Source organism: Enoplosus armatus, chromosome 7, assembly GCF_043641665.1.
Source record: "Enoplosus armatus isolate fEnoArm2 chromosome 7, fEnoArm2.hap1, whole genome shotgun sequence".
Classification (NCBI taxonomy): domain Eukaryota; kingdom Metazoa; phylum Chordata; class Actinopteri; order Centrarchiformes; family Enoplosidae; genus Enoplosus; species Enoplosus armatus.
In genome coordinates this window covers 24,297,985-24,318,968 of record NC_092186.1, presented here as the reverse complement: position 1 = coordinate 24,318,968, position 20,984 = coordinate 24,297,985, and the positions used below count along the sequence as shown (strand labels likewise).

The following is a 20,984-nucleotide window of genomic DNA, read 5'->3' as shown; positions in this document are numbered from 1 at the left end:
AAGAGGTCAAAGCTCAAAGGTACAGGAACAGCAATGACATATGTTAAAGCTGTGACTCCAGAGTGACCACTGAAGATGAAAAGTTATATAAGGTAAAGAGCAAGTGCATGGCAGAAAAGGCAAAAGGGAAAAAAAAAAAAAAGAACAGTAGACGAAACACTTTTTGGCATTCGATCCCTTTAAATTTGCTCCTTGTCTACTTGAGACTTCTCATCGGGGAGTTTGTTAGAGGGTTCTGACCGCGTGATTCATTTGGTTTTTAGAGGTTTTAGAGGCGAAATGATCTAGTAATTTATAACTTGTATGTAGCAGAAATATGACCTTTTTTCTGATTTTCTATACTGTTAATCATTATGTGAGCCCCTCAGATTTAGGAACCACTGGTGTAGCAGACTGCATAGCAGCAACAACTAAACAACACTTTCATTCAGACCTCAGTCACAAAGCTAACGCTAGAGATAGTTAGCAATTTAAATGAAGTGCATGCATTTATTAGTACTGATACTGCTGCTGCTACCGCTACTAATAATAAGTTTCATTTTTAATTCAGTTCAATTGGAAGGAAAACGTCGAAATTGCTATGCAAGCAAAGTAGACGTATCAGTGTACAGCATACATCAAATCACAGCAGCAATTCAAAAAATACACGATAAGGCACAACACACTACAGAAATAAAAGCCTTCCTAAACAAAAAGCTTGAGACCTTTTTTTAAAAGACAAAGTGGAGTCAAATCAAGTACATTTATCTCTATAACCCAAAAGCACTAATTCGCCTCATGGGACTTTACAATCTGTGCAATCCACAACACAAAATATCCTTAGACCCTTATAATAAAACCTAATTGATTGAAGGTCACCCAAAAACATAAAGAGTTCCAAAGCAGCTGACGGGGAGATTAAACGACCAGATCGGTCAGTTTAATCCCAACAGCGAGACCCAGAAAGTTTGCAAAGTTGAAGAGTGTAGGACAGAAAGGTCTGCTAACGACCTGACAGGATGCAGAGTCAGCAAAACACACACACACACACACACACACACACACACACTTACATGACAGCTGCTGGGTCTCTGCATCGCTCCCTCTTTTTCCCTTCCTCGAACACACACACTTCATAGCAACACATACAAACTTCTAAAATCCCGAGTGTTAAACAGCTCGCTTTCAAACGCACACACACACACACACACACACACACACACGTCCTTTTCTCACACTTTCTCTCAGGTAACATGCTCTCTCTCCCCCTCTCTCTGTCTCTCTCTCTCTCTCTCTGTCTCTGTCCTCAGTGATTTTCCTCTCTTGGCTTTCCACCCGGTGCCTCCTAATGTGATGTCATCATCCTGACCCCACCCAACTGCCCGGACCTGCCTCCATACACACCCTCACCTGACGTACATAAACACACACACACGCTCACGTGACACATACACTTCCCTGAGAGAGATGAGAAGCTTTTTGGCAAGCTGTAAAGAAGTGGTGCTGGCATAGTAGCATGCAGATGTAAGATATCTTGCATTTGTTTTTATGCTTTCTGATTTTTATTTTATTGTTTACTTAAAAGCACAATACATTCATTGCACTGGATCATTTCCCTCTATAGTCCCTGGGTGTGATGCACAGGTTGACATGACAAAAGGTAACTGTCAGTTGTGGTGAATAATTATTAGACACTGAATATCAACACTGTTTGGATTTTCTAATGGTACATTTTTACATTTGGCTGTAAAGGGGAATTGTGGCCATTTTAAGGATTCACATTATTCCTGTGCTGCAGGAAAGTACAGTCAATACTTGTGTACATGCACAATACTACCAAAAGAAAAGAGCCTTTGGGTTTGTTTGATCTGTATTTATATTGATCCGCCGCCAAGGAAAAAAAAAAAAAAAAGGTTGATCAATTATTTTTTTGCGTGCACACAACAACCAGTGTCATGTTAGAAAGTGGCATCATGAACCAGTAAGGATTTTGCGTGTCTGGTAAAAGCAATGTCAGTCGTTTTAAAGGTGTATTCCGCCACACATACTGAAATATAAAAGCACATCCGCCATCGCTGGTGACATCAAAGCTCCAATAAGGGATATTTCTGGCATTAACACTGAAATATCCCCTGAAATACTACTCTACTGCAGGTGCCAGGTGCGTGGTTTTATAATATCATGATAATGCTACACCGTATCTACCGGAGATCATTGGTAGCGGCTCCACAGGCTGGTGTGAAGAGACCTTTAAAACACTGCCTGAGGACACTGACTGTTAAAGCCTCGAAGACTCCGAAATAGACTCGGATCCGAACCTGCATGGATGGAGAGGTTTGAGGAAGACTGAGCTCAGAGTGAGCTACGAGAGTGCTGACATTAAGACACACACACACACACACACACACACACACACACACACACACACACTCAAAGGGAATCATCGAGCCATGTACATGAAATTGGAAAGTCCATAAGCGCCCCCATGAAACTGAATCCTTGTGCATCCTTTCATCTCTATACCTCTTGTTCTCTCTCTCTCTCTCTCTCTGGGGCTTCTCTACCTCTCTTTTTCATATTTTCTGTCTCCCTCTCTAAAGTCATTAGAATAGACCCCTCTGCCCTCGGTCTCCGTGTCTCCATACATGACAGGAAACCAGCGTGTCCTATTACAGCTTCTACACAGCAAACAATAGAGCAGATAGAACACACATGCACTGATGTTATTCGTTTCTAGTTTGAAACAGAGAGACGCCGACCAGTGCAAGCCTGACTTGTGTTGTATGACTGTGTGTATTGGCGCAGCAGTGGAAAGCACCCAGGGCAGTAGAATTGAGCTGTCATTGATTTCACTGTATGGAGAACAGATTCAATGTACGATCTAATAGCCTAGATGTCTAGTTTTTTTTTTTAAAACAAACTACTCACTTAATAAATCAGTTAATAAAATGTAAAAATACGAATTAAATTGTCACTGGCAGCAGAAACACTCAACATTGTCTTTGTTTTTTTTTGTTTTTTTTTAATTAATTTCTTCAATGGAAAATGGCTATTTTGGCAGCCTTATGGTCTTTGTACCATCTGTTAATTCATTTATTACATTCAATCCGGAGAGTGGAATACAAAACAAGATCAAAGCTTCTGTTATCTTTGCAGCAGGAGAATAACTTTTGAGTGCGAGGACGAATATAATATCAAGTAAAAATGTCTTTCAACCTTTCTAAAACTGGGTAATTCAATGTATCATTTATTTATTGTGCATTGTTTTTTTGTTTTTTTTATGGCTTCACTTTACCCACTTGAATCATGGAGATAGACTATAACCTACTCATTGCATCAGTGTATACCTTCTATTACCAGATGTCACTGTGGCACTGGCCTGACCACCAGCAGCAGCACTTTCTTGCTCGCTTCATTATCAATTCTTTACCATTCTAGGCTAAAGGAGCCAGAGAGGATGAGGTAGACTTGGAAGATTTAGAGGTTGCATCACCTTTATTTTAGTTTTGTTTATTTTTGTTTCGTTTCTCCTCATTTCTTTTATTCTGTGCTACGCATCGGTTAACGCAGCACTATGTTGCACCCATTAATGCACTGCATGGGCAGCATGCTTTTCCTGTTGCGCTGGAATTACACAACACATTTAGACTGAGGCGAGCTGAACTGGATGAACTGAAAACGTAAGAGCTGGTGGCTGTATTCACTTCAGTTCATTTGGCTGGTGTTGGAGGAACAGATGAAATGTGTCTTTGTTATTGATAGTAGTCACATCTGCGGTTACATTCATTACAGCGGTCACAGTAAAATGCTTTTACCTCTGCAGCAATACTGCCAACAGGACTGATGAACTGATGAGAGTGCTGTAGAGAACGGGGACGCATGGCAGTGAGGAGACCAGGATGCATGTTAGGAGGGACGACTAGAGGTGCAAAGGGAGGGAGGGAATGGATAGGTCGTGCCCGTAAGGAAGAACGAACAGAAGAGTGGAAGAGAGCAGAAAGGACAGAGGGAGGGAAGAAAAAGGGGGAAGAGGAAGGCAAGAGATGGTGTTTTTTTTTTTTTTTTTATAGGCTGCCTTTAATAAGACCCTGCAATATGATGTCATCCTCGAGAGCAGCTGCATTTATACTGTACCACTCTGTGCGCGTGGACCACAACACAGCAGCAAGTGTACAGAGGGCTGTGCTGACCTGCCTGTCTTTCCACCACCCTCATTTCCTTTCCTCTCTTATTTCCTTTTCTCAGCACCGACAAGTTGAACACTTTCATAGCTTCCTGATCGAGCGCGTAAAGTCGGACACCTTCGCAAGCGAATGACTCCGGCCAATGTGAAACATCTCCAGTGACATTGAGCCTCAGCGCACATGAGTTTTCGAACCGGGTTGTTTGTCTCTAATCGCTGTGGCGACAAGAAGACTGTCATCATAATCACGTGATACTGACCGAGCTGAATCTCTGGGGTGTTAGTTGGAGTACTACCAGAGGTGGTAAGTAACCATGTACTGTTGTCAGTGCATTTACAAAGGTACTGATACTTCCAGTAAGGTTGCCGATATAGGCAGGTGTGCGTAGTGTCCTTGGGTTCTCAGATCCCCAGCTCCACCGCCCCGTCCAAATGTGGTCACCCCTGGCTCCAAAAAACCAAGACGGCGACGGCCAAAATGCTAATGGTAGTCCTCAAACCAACGGGTGATGTCATGGTGGCTACGTCCACTTCTTCTATACAGTCTATGGTTTTACACAAGAAAAGACTGAACTCTTGAAATGTGTCTATGTAGGCGGCGGAGATGATACGTGAGTTCAAAACCAGGTCTCCTTTCTCTCTGTCGCTGTAACAGTACAGTGTTAGCTGGCAGTGACCAATCAGAAGCAGCGGACGGCTCTGTAAGCTGTAAGCTCTGTAAACTCAGTGAGGTGAAGACAAATAACCTTTTAGCGTTATAACTCCTGATTGACTCAAATCCTGTGTGTGCTATATCATGATGTGAGAAAGAAAGCACTGAACCACTGACCTGATGTCCAACATCCCTTTAATCTGAGAATGTGCAGGACGAGAGATAATAAAAGAGCCTTAAAGCTGGTAAAAAAAATAAAAATAAAATGCTATAACGCTGGTTAGAGAAGCAGCTCAATTTAAATCATGTTCACAGAAAACCACAACGGTATTTGCCAAATTAAAATATGCTGTTGAGTAAACCATAAAGGAAGAGGGGGAATCTTTTAAGGCATTGTCAGTGATTTAGGCACCGTCACATCCTTTTCTGTACATGTACTGTGCACTCTGGATAGTTTCAAGTTTAAAACCATGTGTGATGTGACTGCAGGGATTTTGCGGTGCCAGGAGTGATGCATCGCTGCACACTTACGGTGTTGACATCGCTGCTGGGGAGGGAATCAGGCTACACAGCTTTTCAGCTTCCTTTTAGTGTAGTTTCACGATCATTCAGTCTCATTTCTTTTCTCTTTTTTTTTTGCCTTAATATCCTTAAAATTGTGCTGCTTAACCGATCCAAAGGGTGACTTGCTCACAAGAGTAGAAGTCAGTGTCTTGATAACAAGGTAGAAAAAGGCAGATCATCGCACTTGTATCTCACATGACACTTGATTAAATACTGATTCAGTAAAGCTCCTGATTGAAGCTGATATATAGACAAGCTAGACTGTCAAGAGTGATCATACATCACACATAGGTCATAAGTTGTTTCTAATATCTCCATAATTGGTATTTCTACAACAATGTACCAAAAGACAAGCAAACAAGTTTGTCGTGTCAATGTTGTGTTCACACGTTGTTTTTGCAGGTTTAAATTACTTGAGTTCCCCCCCCCCCCCCAGTCTCACCATGGAGAGATGAGAGATCAAATGGTCTTCACAAGGTGCCATCATCAACATCCTCATCCTCATCATCATCATCATCATCTTCATTAAAATGCCAACAGTTTGGTCTGCTGTTTATCTGGTATTTCCTCCTCTCTTCATCTCTCTCCCTATCAGTTTTCTCGTGCTGTGTTTCTGGCTGTCACCAGCTACTGCGCCGTGTGCATCCATCCAGCTGTCAAAGGAACTCCAGGTGAAGTTTTGAAAAGTCACGACAAGAAGGCGAACTGCCAGTGGTGCAGCTGCTTTGGAAAATGCATTCAGGCAAGGAAACGAATTTAGATGCTGCGTGATTATTCAGCAAAAACGACTTCACTACCTCCACCTCCAGGGAGTATATTCTTCTCTATTTTTTTGGGGGCAAAACTGAGGGATTTCTATGAAATGTTATTTCTTCTATTCAGCTTTTTTACTTCAGCACAGCCTGATAATCGACAAGGGCAGGACACACAGTTTCTGCCTCTTACGTTTGATTGGAAGGACAGTCCCAAAGCTGAGGAAAGGTGATGTAAGCTAATAACTCTTTCAATCTTTTTCTATTCTGGATCTCTACATCTTGGCTCCATGAGCGCAAGGCCCACTCCTTTCCTGTTTACTCACAACTAAATAGATGCTTCTTCCTGTGTTTAGGCCAGGAGGTATCTGACTGGTCAGTCTGGGACAGAGGGATCATCATCAGTGCCATCTCTGAGATACCTCCGTATAGTTTTTACGTGCGTGTCTGTCTCTACGATAAATCTAGCATTTTATATTTTATTTAGTGTTCAATTGAGACCAGGCTCACTAGCAGATGTACTTACATTGAGCGCCAAGACAGGTGCCCTGCAGGTTGTTGTTGATCTAAATTCCTGAATAACGGAGAGAAAAACACAGCCAAAGGAAGTCAGGAAGTCCTAGACGGTCCTTGAGCCTTCTGAGACAGCTGCTCTGGTAATATCTACATCGTTGTCCATAAGCTTTCAACATTTGAAAAGGCCGAGTCATGTTTTCACCTAGTTTGTTGGGTGGTCAGTAGCTACTCTCTGTGGCTTAAAGTATGCGGACATCCAACGTCAAGTCCTTCCACGCCTCTCATTTTAGAGTTCGGTGTGGTGGAAGAACTTGTCTGGCCTGCGCAGAGCCCTGACCTCAATCCCATCCAACACCTTTGGGATGAACTGGAACGCCGACTGCGAGCCAGGCCTCACCGCCCAACCATCAGTGGCTGACCCCACTAATGCTCTCGGGGGCTGAATGGGAGCAAATCCCTGCAAGCCAGGTTCCAAACTCCAAACAAAGTAATAGTGGTAGCTGCCCACTATTACCCATGATTTTGGATTGTCACGTTCAACAAACACAACAAGAGGTATAATGTTCATATGTGGTTGTTTCCAGCTTTATCTATGTTACTGTACTGTTTGTGTATTTTGTCTGTTATATGTTCTGTCCCAGTGGGAACACATGTGATCTGTATGTGTACAATGAATGTGCTGCTAAGCTTTGGATAGAAATGACATAGAAGATAATCTGCTGAATCCCCTATGTTCCCTCTTTCAATAACCGTCCTTATACTATGGTTAGGTATTCGAAACGGGTCAGTGGGGTCTCTCATGATTGAGGATACGAGTACAAGTCAGTTTTTATACACACACACACACACAGAAACAAGAAGCTGGCTGGCTTTGGTTAAATGGCAACCTCCCAAAAGAGACAGATGGAGGAGAAGAGGAAGAGAGAGGGAGAAGAGAATGGAATAAATCCCCGGGCTCTTTGGAATCCAAAGTGAAGACACAGGGAAGACTAAGAGTGATATAAAGACAAACAGAAAATGTGTTGGGGGGCGGGGAAAGATGTAAAGCGAGTCAGAGATGAAGAACGGAGGAAAGGCAGTGCCAGAGGGACATGCAGAAGTTCCCGTCCCATCAAAGACACCCATATTAACGGGTATGAACTCTGTGAAGGGTCACCTGGCTCAACACTTCAGATTTTTCTTCTACATTTTCTGCACCAGAAAGTTGTCCAGTTCGTAATAATTAGTCCATTTCTATACATGTACTGTCCACACAAGAACATCAGAGGAAGTGATCATGAAGTATTTGATGTTGATGTTTTTAGGAGAAGGTTTTTGCTCCGGAGCTTCATCTCATCCTTTCGACCGCACTCGGCATCAGAACTTCATCTGGGATAATAAAGTGAAACTAGTTTCAAGTTTTCCCACTTGGAATTGCAGGTGTTCAGATTTCGCTTCAAGGACTTCGCATCCATGTCGGCTTAAAGTTGAGATTTAATGTTCGTTGTCGTGCCCAGAAAAAAAACGTGAAGATCTATGACTCCATGAGAACTGGGTAAAGACTGATTAAGATCGTGTGACATCCGCTTTTGATATGGTATATTGGTGGGTCATGGAAATAGTGTTTCTATCCACAGTGATAGTCTCTGACTCCAATTTTGTTTCAATTTATTTGGCATTTGGTGATTGTTGAATGTTTTAGTTTTGATTTTGGACGGGCATTTCAATGATTTGGTACAAATGGTGAATGCACAGCTACAGCGGAAGCGAATGGGCATCCAAATGAACTGAACAACTCAACAAAATGAAATGGAACAAACCTGCTAAACTAAACTCCGTGCAGATTTTATTTCCCTCTGTCTGACTGTGGGGGATCTGATCATCCACGGACGCCATCGCGTGCACTGACGTGTGTTTTCCTTTATCCGGGCACACGGACTACATTTTAACAGCAGATGTAAACGTGACCCAGGAGGCACAGAGCTGACCTTCTCCTGGCTGATCTGCCGAGGGACAAACCACCGTCACCTCAGCCCGCTGCACCGCTGCTCGCTCCATCCAATCAAGTAAATGGCATTCATACATTTTCACTGACGTCATAAAGAAGACAAACTATCACAAGTTAGTCATTTATCATCCTCATGAGGACTATCGCCCTCGTCCTAGTACCTCTCTGTCTATAACTATAGCTGTCTCACCCTTGCCATCACACACTGCCTTGTCTGTCTGCCAGCACTGGTTATGGATGAAGCCAGCTGTATATCTCACACTCACACTCACACACACACACACAGTCAGACAGTCACACAGTCGGTCATTTATGAGAGCGTCTGGTCCGAGTAATAAAAGCCCAGTGTTCAGCTCACAGAGAGAGTGAGGGAAAGAGGAGGACTATTCAGTGTGATTAGGTTTTGCCCAAGCTGGAAGTGTTACCATGCCCTTTTTAGATTGTTTTCTTCCGTGCAGTGTGGGCTTATGTCTTTTTAATAATGCCCTTTTCTAATCTGGTCTAGTCTCAATGTAGACTGCCCAGTTTCTTGCAGTCTCCATTAAACAACAACAATAGATTGGGGGAGCCCTGAAAAGTGCACTTGCATGAAAGCAAATGCCCAAACTGTTATGTTATAAATACTCTGACAACACACACACACACACACACACACTCAAATGGTGTAAGGCAGAAAGACAGGCATGACAACACACAACATAAAGGCAGCAGTACACAAGCAAGCACAAAAGAACATGCACATGTGCACTGTCAAACACGTTTGCCATATAGGGTTTCCAACACGAGTACAAACACAAACAGTGACATGAAAACACTGACACACGACACTGACTGTCAACGCCTGCGCACATCCTCACACACACACACACACACACACACACACACTCACTCTCCCCTTTCTCTCACCTTTGCAGTGATGATGGAGTTCTTGTGGTAGAAGCAACACAGAGCTGCTGTCAGGGTCTTGAGGTTGCATCGCTCCGACATTCTTGTTAATTTGTCTCTAACTGCCGGGACTAACTGGGAGACCAACTGCTGCCCGGAGCCAGATCACTTCTATAAATGTAAATACCAGCTCTAGTCACCTTGACGACACACACAAAGTCTAACTTCAATGGCTTTACCAACTGACAAAGTCCATCAATGATTCCCGTCCGCCTCCTCCGAGAAAAACTCCCATCACAGAGTCACAAAAACTAAAGCGGACTAAACAATTTGCAGTGTAGTCAGGTGGGATGTGACTAAACTAGAATAAGCCGGAGACACCCTGTCGACCTCAGGTACCAACATCCTCATCAGGATGACTGCTGTATCAATCCCTCTCCTCCACAGTCCCCCGCAGAGTGAACCCTCTGCTGCTCAGCTCCGGAGATCCTTTCTCACACTTTTTCCCCTTTTGCCCCACCCTGAGCTCCGTATATGGGTGGGAGAGAGACCCATGTGATCTGGTGTAAGCCAATGATGTGTGGACTATCTGGGAGTGGCCCAAAGGCAGAGTCTCTCTCTCTCTCTCTCTCTCTCTCTCTCTCTCTCGCTGAAAACACATGGATGATGGATGGAAGAAAACATACATAAGCACGTAGAATATATTTTGAATCAACCACGGGGATCTAACGCACGTACAATATCTCACCTACGCTAAATATCCCCCTCTGTTGCTTTTGTTTCGCCACATAATTTGCATCGAGGGCCGAAACTAACAATTATTTCCATTATTCACGAATCTGTCCATCAATTTGTCAGTTCATCGATTTATCTTTTAATGCGTAACAAGAAAATAATTAAAGCTGCCTATCACAATTAAAGTTAATATATTCAAATTTCCAAAGCTATTCAATTTACTGTCATAGAATAAAAAACAGCTTCTGCCAGTGAATTTCTGCCATTTTTACAGAAAAAAAAAATGACATTCATTTTTCATTCATCATGAATTCATTTTCTAACTTCTCATTTTAATCCCGCCTTTGAGCGCTCACCAATGTGGAGTTTCTGCACTGCACTTACCAGAGGTCACCTGTCTGTCAAACAGTATGCCCAGCACTGATATCGCTCTCCTTGGATGCTGGCGTTTTAAGTTTCTTTCCTTTGACTGCTCACTGCTCTCGCAAACTACCTAGCTCTTCCTCTGTTGGCGAGATGTTTTCCGAGGAAATGGCTACCAGACACTGACAACAACCGTGTAAAAAAACTTCAATGGCAAGTGGCTGTAGGTTCAGCCGTTGTTGTGTGCTGACAATAATCTACAATACTGCTGCACGAGTGTCTAGACAAGAGGAAAGAGTCAGCTAGGTGTGTGTGTGTGTGTGTGTGTGTGTCCTAAGTGACGCTGATAAATAGCAGGCCATTTGTGTTACCTAATGACTGCTGAGCAATTACACCCACACACAAGTTAAGTGCCACAGCCCCCCCCCCCCCCCCACCGCCCCCAATTCACAAACACAGACGCATTACAGACACATACACACTCACACACGGGCACCCAGTACGCACGGACACGACAGCACATGTACATAACACAGAAGCAGGAAGCAGGAGTGGATATACAGTAAAGGCACACTCGTGTATACACATGAAGAGCCGCATGCATCAACAAAGACACAGACACGCATTGAGGGTGACACCCCAGCAGCAACCGGCTAAAGGAATATTCTGCCGCAGGAAATGGAGCCACTAATTACAGTGTCAACTCTCTTGAGGATCCACGAAGGAAATACATGTAGAACATTCCCTGGGGCACCACACAGCAACACACACACACACACACACACACACACACACACTCACACACACACACACTACTGCCAACCACAGCAGCCCCAAATCACCAGCTAGGCTAAATGTCCACCTTAAAATACACACATCCGTCGCTCCAGGAATGCTCTGGAAAAACAACGAGGGACAGAAATCGGGATGCTGAGGTTCTATGTTTTCTATTTCTATCTGTTTGTTGTTTCTGTCAAATGGACTAAGGGGAGCAGAGCCATTTCAGCAACTTCAGCAAGTTTTAGTGACAAAATACTCCACTACTTTATTCACCAGCAGAGCAGGTGGCGTGCAATGGGTTCTACAGAGCGCAGTTTGATGTTTCTGCTTAGTGCATGAAACTATAGAACGTTGTGACTGCGTTCAACAGTTTGTTTGCGGGTGGCGCTAGAGGAAAAGTCAGGGGGTCGCCAAAGTCGTTAGGGTTCATCCTATCCATTGATATCAGCAACATATTTAATGGCGATCCCTCCATCCGTCCAACAGTTGCTGAGATTTTTCAGTGTGGACTGAATTGATGGACGGACCAAGCCACATAGCAGCAAGATATGACGATCAGAATAATTAGCGTTTCTCAATTGTTCGAAAGAATAAAGCAAAGTGAGTCTTACATTTTGCATCAGATTGCCTCTGGAGACAAACGGAATAAACACGCTAGAACAAAACAAACTGCAGAACAATATATGTCGTTATATCATGTAGGGGCTTTAAATACATCATCCGATTTCCTGACACTGGCAGGGAGTTTGGTTGAGTCTCAGCATCAGCGTCCTTCTGTACCAGTTAGGCAGCTTTCATCAAGCTCTAATGCCAGAGAATGAATGACAGTGACACCGCCGAATGAGCCTGGACGTGTGTGTGTGTGTGTGTGTGTGTGTGTGTGTGTGTGTTTGTGTGTGTGTGTGTGTGTGTTTGTGCTTGCAATGGGTCACCGATCAGCAATGGGACAGCGATCTTGGTGACGGTTGTATTGACTTGCGCAACGTGATGCCTTCACTGTGTCAATAAACATGTGTGCAGTCAGTGGGTAAAATGCACTTCATGTGGCTCAAAAGAGAAAGCAAATCCACAGTTCAGTTGTTCAGTTTTTATTTAGCATCAAAGTAATCTACTGCCGAGTGCCGGAGTGGCTGGTGTCCGTACACTGCATCTGAAAATGGTATTTTTACCTTAAGAATACTGAAAATACAAAAGCTTAATTAAGGGAAAATGGAGTGAACAGATGTAAACTGTGTGGTCTATACTCAGTAGATTAGATTCAGATGCTAAAAACGATCCTTTTCTGAGGGCCTGCTTTCAAGCCAAATTTGTTCAAACTACTCTGTGTAGCCTAAAAGCAAAACATGAATAGCTTGCACTAGAACTTGACAAAAAAATTTTGAGAGAACACAGAAATTTGTGTTAGACACAGAAAAAGCTGAAGTTCAACCCGGGAATACAAACTGATCGCGCACTGTGGGAGTCCATTCTCAAGTCATGATATATTAAAAGCGTGTCAAACAGTCTGTGTTTAACACAGCAGATAATGACTCTCGAGTGTGTGTGACTCCTAATCTGTTGTGTTTGACCCAGATCTAAACGTTGTTCATTCCCTGGGGTAAAACCTTTTTGTCTGTTCTAAAAAGGCTCAATATATCTAATAAAGTTAAAAAAAAAAACTCTTTAAGTGGCAGTTCGAGGATTCTTACAAAATGTTTTTTAGTGCTTATACTGACTTCAGGTGTATATAGCTTTGATTTGAAATGGGCACCTTTTTTTTTTTTTTTTGTCTAATTGCGACGAGTAGTGTGTGCATTATATATAAAGCCTAAGAAATTTGACCCAATTTAACCGGGTGACCGAAGACTTCAAAGGGGATTGTCATTGTTCATTTACTGTAGTAGGCTGTTGGAGTGCTGGCCAGCTGCCTGTCCTGCTCATACAAGCTGACAGACTGAATGATTGATTGGCTGCCCGGCTTATTGACTGGCAGACTGACACAGCCACAGGCTGGTAGGTAGAGCTGAATAGTTGGCTAGCAGGGCGACCAGCTGTTTGCCAGGTTGCCATTTGAACTGACATACTGGTATGATGCTACTGATGAATGTCACGCTGCTGTCTGAACAGGAGTCTGACAGTCTCAAACTGTAGTACCTTGATTTGACCACTAGATTGTACCAGAGTGCATCTTTACCTTCAGGTTCACCTCTAGCAGCTCAAGACGCACTGTGTATCCTTTCAGAGAGGAATGAATTCACTACAAACGTGTATGTGTCTGTATGCTGTGTCATTCACTTGGAGAGTTGAAAGCTATTACATCCCCGAGACCACACACACACACACACACACACACACACAGAACATTATTGTTTCTTAAAGCTCTCTCATGAGGGTAGAGAAACTCGATGTTTTCAAGTCAAAGACAGAGTGGGAATGAAAGAGAAAGAGTAAAAGAGGGAGAGTCTTTTAGAGAAGGAGGGGTCAAAGAAGAGTTGTGTTCACTCTGAACCAAAGAGGATCAACCAGGGAATTCTTTCTTTCTTTCTTTCTTTCTTTCTTTCTTTCTTTCTTTCTTTCACAATCAGTCAATTTGTTACCAAAGAATATGGAGAATATGGTGTATTATACTGCCACCTATTGTACCAGAAGGTGTTGTGTTGATTGTAATAGATGCAGTTTCGATTCAATTGATGACTGCCCTTCCATCTTTCTGCTAAAGAAACATCAGTAGGTATTACTTATCGAGAGTTTAACACTCAGAAATGTAGCTCATCTGTTTTGTCGAGACTCTGTGGGCGTGGTTTGAGCTGATCGGATTGACAGTGAGGGTGACCTAAGCGACGTTTAATGTTGCTAAACTCCAATTGGTGCGCGGAAACATGACGTCAAATGTTTCTCCGCTTCAAACCAGTGAAAAAAAGCAAGGACGGAAGCACAAATACACACATTTCTGATGTGAAACAGCCACAACTCTTGCAGAAATGTTTCTATTCATGCAGGGTCTCATCACTCATAGTAAGAAGGTGATTCAGAAAATGGGCTTTTTGGGACCTTTAAGACTTTTTGCTCAATTTAGTGCTGCATCGTGTGACAACCCCAACATTCCTCTGATTTATCCTGTGGGAACTTTGCACCAATCCTGGTTTCTGAATTCACCAACATTATACCAAGTTAGCTACATAAGCCCCACTGTACTGCGTGTTTTCTCGCCTGTCAAGTGTGACAACGTGAGTAGCTGTACGGTACATGGCTTACCCTGTGTTGAACGTTTGTCCTGAACATCCTAACATGCGGTGACATTTCAGTGTGTACGCTGAGTTTCTGCAATTTCTTATACGCTTGTAAACTACTACATACACACTTGCAGTATTCGCTATCTAAATAGTTGACTTCTTTGGGATAAGTGCGAGACAGTGCAGAACAGGGAGGCTTTTATATTTAGCCCACCCTCTGTCGCCTCAAAAATGTGACCTTTCTACTTCCTTCCGGTGAGGTGAAACCAGCGAATCAGACAATAAGCAGAGACATCAAACAGCTCTGGAAATGAGACCGTCCGTCCACGAGGACAGAAACTGGCCTGCAGTCAGACAAGAGGCGGGATATCTTTATTTGATTGTTCTCCACAGACACTTCCTTCCCCGCATACATCCATCCTACACGCTGCGGCTGTACATAATCGATGGCCTGATCGCACGCTCACTGCATTGTTGATGTACTTTTGACCTTACCACGGGATACGCCACAGATCTCCTGTGCTGTCCGTTGCAGTGCGTGCACGGACACATATGTTTGTTTTTGTTTTTTTTATCCACATTGGAAATGCAAACACACCTGTGGTACCAGAGCCGACAGCTACACTTTCACACATATTATGTAATACCTGGGTTACAGTAGCTCCATTTGCGGTCAGCACACACACACACACACACACACACTCTGTTGACACTTGCACACAAACCAAATTTGACCAAAGAAATACACACAAGTACTGTTTGTGTATGTGAGCGTGCAGGGGGGTTGAGTGTGTGTGTGTGTGTGTGTGTGGTTAGCTCCCATATGTGTGATCTGCTCTCACGGGAAGAACTGAGTTTGCTTTTCAGACTGAGGTGTCAGCATCCAAACACATGAGCTAATAGATGGAGGAAAGGAGCGACGGATAGGAAAGAGGGAGGAATGGATGGATGGGAGGTGGAGGAGAGAGGAGACAAAGAGTTAAAAAAGGCAGCACCATCTCAGTATGTATATATGTAGTTAGGACTGATTTACACTGTTAAAACAATGGTTATATGCGATATCTGAGATGGAAGATTTCGACGAATTTCACAACTCACTTCTACATTATGGTGTTTTTTCACAACTGATTAACCCTGATTAACCCAGAAGGGAGGTTCAAATCACAGGTCTAAAATAAGATGTGACAGGGAGATCACATAGTTTAGCTTTTCTTTGTTAGTCAGAGGACTATGGTGATCTTTTATACCACAGGGAGGTTCAGAACTTCCGAAGTTAAAAAGGGAAATGTGATTTTTTTTTTGTTGTTGGCTGGATCTCCATAGTTCTTTTGGCTCTTCAAAACATTGGAACAAATAGCGCTTTACTCAACAAGATAAGGCTTTTTTTTCTTCTTTTTTTTTTTCTGCATTTGATTTACCTTCACAAGGGACGAACAAGTAGAGACGTATCATTCAAAAATGTGGAGTTCCTCCATAATACACAATACAATACTTTTTTCAATAACTTTCCATTTCTGGTCTTTGCTTCTGATTTAATTGCGGTGTAACAGGACACCCCCTCTTGAAGAACACAAGTTAAAGTATGCTTCAAAATGCAGTCTGAAGAGCTGTCTGTAATCAAAGGGCTGATTTATTAATATTATTATTATCATTACTATTATCATTATTGCGCAGCCTTTTGAATTCTGTTGGATTGGTTGTGTATCTTCACTCTGGGGATTTTTTTTTTCAGATAAAATGCCCTATTTAAAACTCAAATAAGCCACATTTTCTCCCATTTGTCAATGTTTGATGCTGTTTTAGGCTAAAATGCAGTATGATTATGAAGTATATGTAAACAAGAGCTGTGTGATACTCAATGTTATGTGGAAACCGCTTGGCCCGGTATTTAAAAGGTATCTAGATTTGACATACGGCCCCAGCTTCTTAGTGTGCATGTATTTAATGCCCTTAGATTACATGCATTTCCCTCACAATGAAGCAGAAGCTGTACAGGGTGAGTGCAATAAGAAAGGCGTGGACAGAAAGAGATACAAACATAGACAGCGAAGCCTATCATATGTCAGCTGGGTGATATTGTGATAACTGAATGATCACCTCTCGGCCATCACCTCGCTTTGACCGAGGAGAGCTGGGACTCAGGTGGTGTGTATGTGAATATATTTACAGGCAGACCAGGGGGGGGGCAATCGGATTAACTTCTCCTGCGAGGGACGTTTACATCGAAGCCCGCAGAAACAACAGAATATCATTTCAGATACAGTTTTAGTCAAATTGCAGTCGCTGACGGTGATGTATTCAATCTGAGATTTTTTTTTTTACTAATTTAACCTAGCAAAGGTTTATGGGAAAAGTGTTTATTCTAGAGTTGCAGTATTTTCCCCGACAGCATGGGGTGTTTGAGGTTTTAAAATAACTACTAGTACTGCAGGTGCCACCAATACTCCTTCCTGCTACATAAAGAGCAGACTTGCACCTACTGCTTCACTGACAATTGACTGAATGGAATTTAACCTTGTTGCTGTGTTGCACATAACAGGTTGCTTGTGTGTGTTTGTGCATCTTTTATCCTTCCGTACAAGCAGTCCCAGAGATACTGTAAATGCCCTGTAAATGTGCACAGCTATTGAAAGTGAATATGATGTTTTATAATGTCTTTCTGTACACAGTCCCACAAGCAAAACACCTGCAGCAGTCCCCATGTTTCCGATGACAAGAATAAATCCGTAAAGAAAGTGTTGGCACTGGCAGGATAAAACGACCACAATCCAGGTCTTACTTGTTTTGTCTGTATTCTGTAACAAACAAGCACATTTGTTGTTCCTACCTTAACATAGTCCACTGTGGCGTCCAGGCCGGCAGCAGGCTCCCTGGGGAACACAGACAAAGACAAGGTCCTGTTTAGTGAACACATCTTGCTCCTGGCCCCCGAACGGTTCCTCCCTACGGTTCCTAGCACAAATACACTGCTGAGTCGGTCGCGTTAAGTCCAGGCGGGTCCCTGGCCGGTGCTGATGCTGCGTCTTTAGAGATTCAAACTCTATGCACGGCTCTTTTGGGAGATAATGTAGCTCAGCGGAGGTGTGGATGTCACTGGTCCCAACAAGTATCCATATTAGCCATATGCTGGACCAAGACGGTGCAGCTGCACTGTAAAGCTGGTATCAACTGTAAAGGTAATGCTGTCCCAAGTTCACTTTGCAAGTGAGCTCCTCTGAAAGAAAAAAAGAAAAAGTCTGGTGAAACCAAACCAAACCAGTCTCTCTCTCTCTCTTTCTCTGTCCCATTCGCTGTCTCTCACTCTTTCTTTCTCTCAGTCAGTGGTAAACATGTTCTCACTCACTGCCTGACTGACTTGGCCTCCCTCCCTCTCCCTCTCCCTCTCCCTCTCTCTCTCTCTCTCCTCCCCCACCATAACACACATCACAGCCACACGCCTACCCTTCTGAGTCCACTGACAAATTCACAGAGAGGTTAGAGCACACACAAACACCAGCTTTATTTTTATTTTTTTCTCATTTCTCTCTTTTTTGCGTTTTTCTTTGATTCCTTCCTTTCCCCAAAATCTGTTTACAACCACATCAGACAGCAGTTTGCCATTTTCTATCTGTTTCCTTGACTCAGTTTCATCGGCTTTTCTTAGACTCAGGTCCGAATACACAGGAAACATTTTCAGGCATTGTATTTTGGCATTTTGTTTGCTTTGACCAGCGGTATAAGGTCCTCATATTGTCTCTAATATCATGTCTCCCTCATGTATGGCACATTATTTCCATAGCTCTCTGTCTTGGATTGCATATTGGTACTTGAGTGTATTAATGTAGCTCGGAGTCTCTCTCTACAGGAGGCTTATAGCCAGGGGCTCAGTGAAAGAGGTAATTAGCTCAAATCCCCGACAACGTTAGCAAGGTTGGTAGTTTAAATCCCTTAAGCCTACGCTGGTGTTCCCACGGGAATATTAGCACAGCCCATTACTTACAAAACCAAATATGTTTAGCTCTAAGCCCTCTCAGTTTAATATGGCCCCCGAATAACGAGTGGGATTTAGTTATGTAACGAAACAGAAGCCTCCATTCACAACAATGTATAGTCATTATTCATAGAAGGTGGAGCGCTAAGGCCTCTCCATCACCCTCAGGATCTGCTGCAGATTTCACTTAGCAGAGCCTAGGAAGCTCGGTATATGGCAACTGACCCAGTTTCAGGTCTACAGATCCTTAATCCAACATATCCTGACCCCCCCCCCCCATCAGTGTATCAACACAAATCTACACTGAGGGCACATCAGTTGTTGCTGGCTGAACACTTGCTGATCATCAAGGGTGAGTACTTTTTTTGCACACTATTACATTAAGCCATTTTCTTTATTCTAAACGAAGTAGGTATCTGCTACTGTACTTGCAAATACAGATTTATTTTATAATTAGAGCTGCAACTAACAATTATTTTCATATCAATGAATCTGTCCACAGTTCTTTGATTAATTGCTTAGTCTATTTCTAAAAAATCAGAAAATGTAAATCCCAATGTCCCAGACCCAAGGTGACGTCTTCAAATCCCTTGCTTTGTGCCTTGGTTTGTCTTGTTTCATCCTGACACGTGTTTCCAATGTGGTTTCACGCAACTCATTTCTGTTGTAAACGCACGTCGTGGTTAAGTGGCGTACATTTGAGACGCGACATGTGATCAGTAACGGGTGATCACAGTTCAGCTGCTTGATACTCGTAGCTGCTGCGGGGCGAAGGAGAGGAAGAAGAACGCAGGACGTTTCTGTGGTCTCAAATGTAAACTAAAATCAGACATTCCGCTTGACATTGCCCACTTTCCGTAGTCGCATGTGCTGCTTTGTTGGAGTCAGTGGTTAGCTGGACCTCTGATTGGCCCCAAACCTTCACCATATCAACCACCGCCCCTCGTAACCCTGCCCTGGCTCTCTAAGTCTGAGGTGGGTGAGATGACAGTCACCACATACCAGACAACACCCATATGAACCCCTCCTGGAGTTTAATGTGCTACAACTGAGGGGAATTCCCATTTCTTCGCAGGGAGGTCAAAGGTCAGGCTCACAAACGGAGCAGCAGCCCTGGAGCTGATCCAAAATCAGTGTCTTAAACCCAGGTCATCAGGCGAAGGATGGTCCCTCCACCCTGCATCTTGATGGATCTTTACTCTTCCTTGATAAGCTTTACTCAGCCCGACTACAGCACTAAAAGAACTGAAACGAAGCAGAGTGAGACGGCCAGGCATTCCAGGCTACACAAGCTGACCACAGCTAACTTCGCCTTTTTGCTGCCCATATTGCTGAAACAGCATCAGACGCTGGATTTTTCTGCTTCTGCAACCGCAGGAACCGACCTGCAGCACAGACAGATACCGACCAGTGAAGACAGAAAGAGTGGGACGCGAGTGAGAGGGGGGAAAAAAAAAAATATCAAGAGAAGGGAGGGCAGAAGCAGGCAGCACTCGCCACAGTCTTTTTCGGGCTACTGTTGTTCTTTGTGCTTCACCACACAATACTCAGCACGACCACAGCCGGCTTCAGTGAGGGACTGCGCCATATTTGTGTGTGTGGGAGAGAGTAAGAGAGAGAGTGACGGGCAGACAGTGGGAGCGATGGAAACAGTTCATAACCAACATGCAGGGTCTGCAGGCAGCCTACAGAGGTCAGTGTGTTTTCATAGTAAAGCTCCACAGTGAGCGTTTGCAAATGGAATGAATACAAGAACTGAATGTACAGCACTGGATGTGAAGGACATCGATCAGTAGGTGATTTTGGACGGGAGAAATTTGATTTGTTTGTTCCGTTTTCTAAGGTGTTCCTAGAGCCGCCTCACCACTCGCTGTCCCAGATCCGTAATAAATACTCATTCTACTCCACAGGGTTTTGAGTATGTAGGGGGTCCAGAATGCAAAAGTGACAAAATAGATACTCAAAAAAAAAGCCAGTGTGAATACTTAAAAAAATTGACTCAAAGCTAGAACAAATTGTGAAACAGCTCCAGGAACACCTTGAAAAAGCGAATGAAAAAGGACTATCACATCTTAGCTGTCTGTTTGCGACAGTGTGTCTGTTAGCAGTCGGCAGTGATTTTCCAAAGTCGCAGTTTGACTCATATGCGTCAGTGCAAAAGTCTTTTCCTGCAAAATGAGAAAGTACTTCAGTGTCTTGTATACCAACTGGATAGCAGTATACTAGGAAAATTATTATATAATATATACTGCATACAGTTAGTGTGTAGTTTGAAATTGGGACAAAGCACGGGTGTTCCTGTAGCTCCTCCGTTTCCTATTGGAGTTGCGGGACAATAGCGTCCAACAATAGCACTCTAAAATCAAGTGAATTTAGAACGCAAAATGACATCTTTAGGTATACTTT

The 20,984-nt window shown here is 43.3% G+C and overlaps 1 protein-coding gene across 1 annotated transcript in view; it reads right to left on the bottom strand.

The window, feature by feature from the left end:
- Positions 1-20,984, bottom strand: part of bcar3 (BCAR3 adaptor protein, NSP family member) — a 57,494-nt gene that overhangs the window by 12,621 nt on the left and 23,889 nt on the right. Inside the window, exon 5 of the mRNA XM_070908267.1 lies at positions 17,436-17,478. Within this exon, the coding sequence (XP_070764368.1) occupies positions 17,436-17,478 (43 nt within the window). The remainder of the gene's footprint in view (positions 1-17,435; positions 17,479-20,984) is intronic.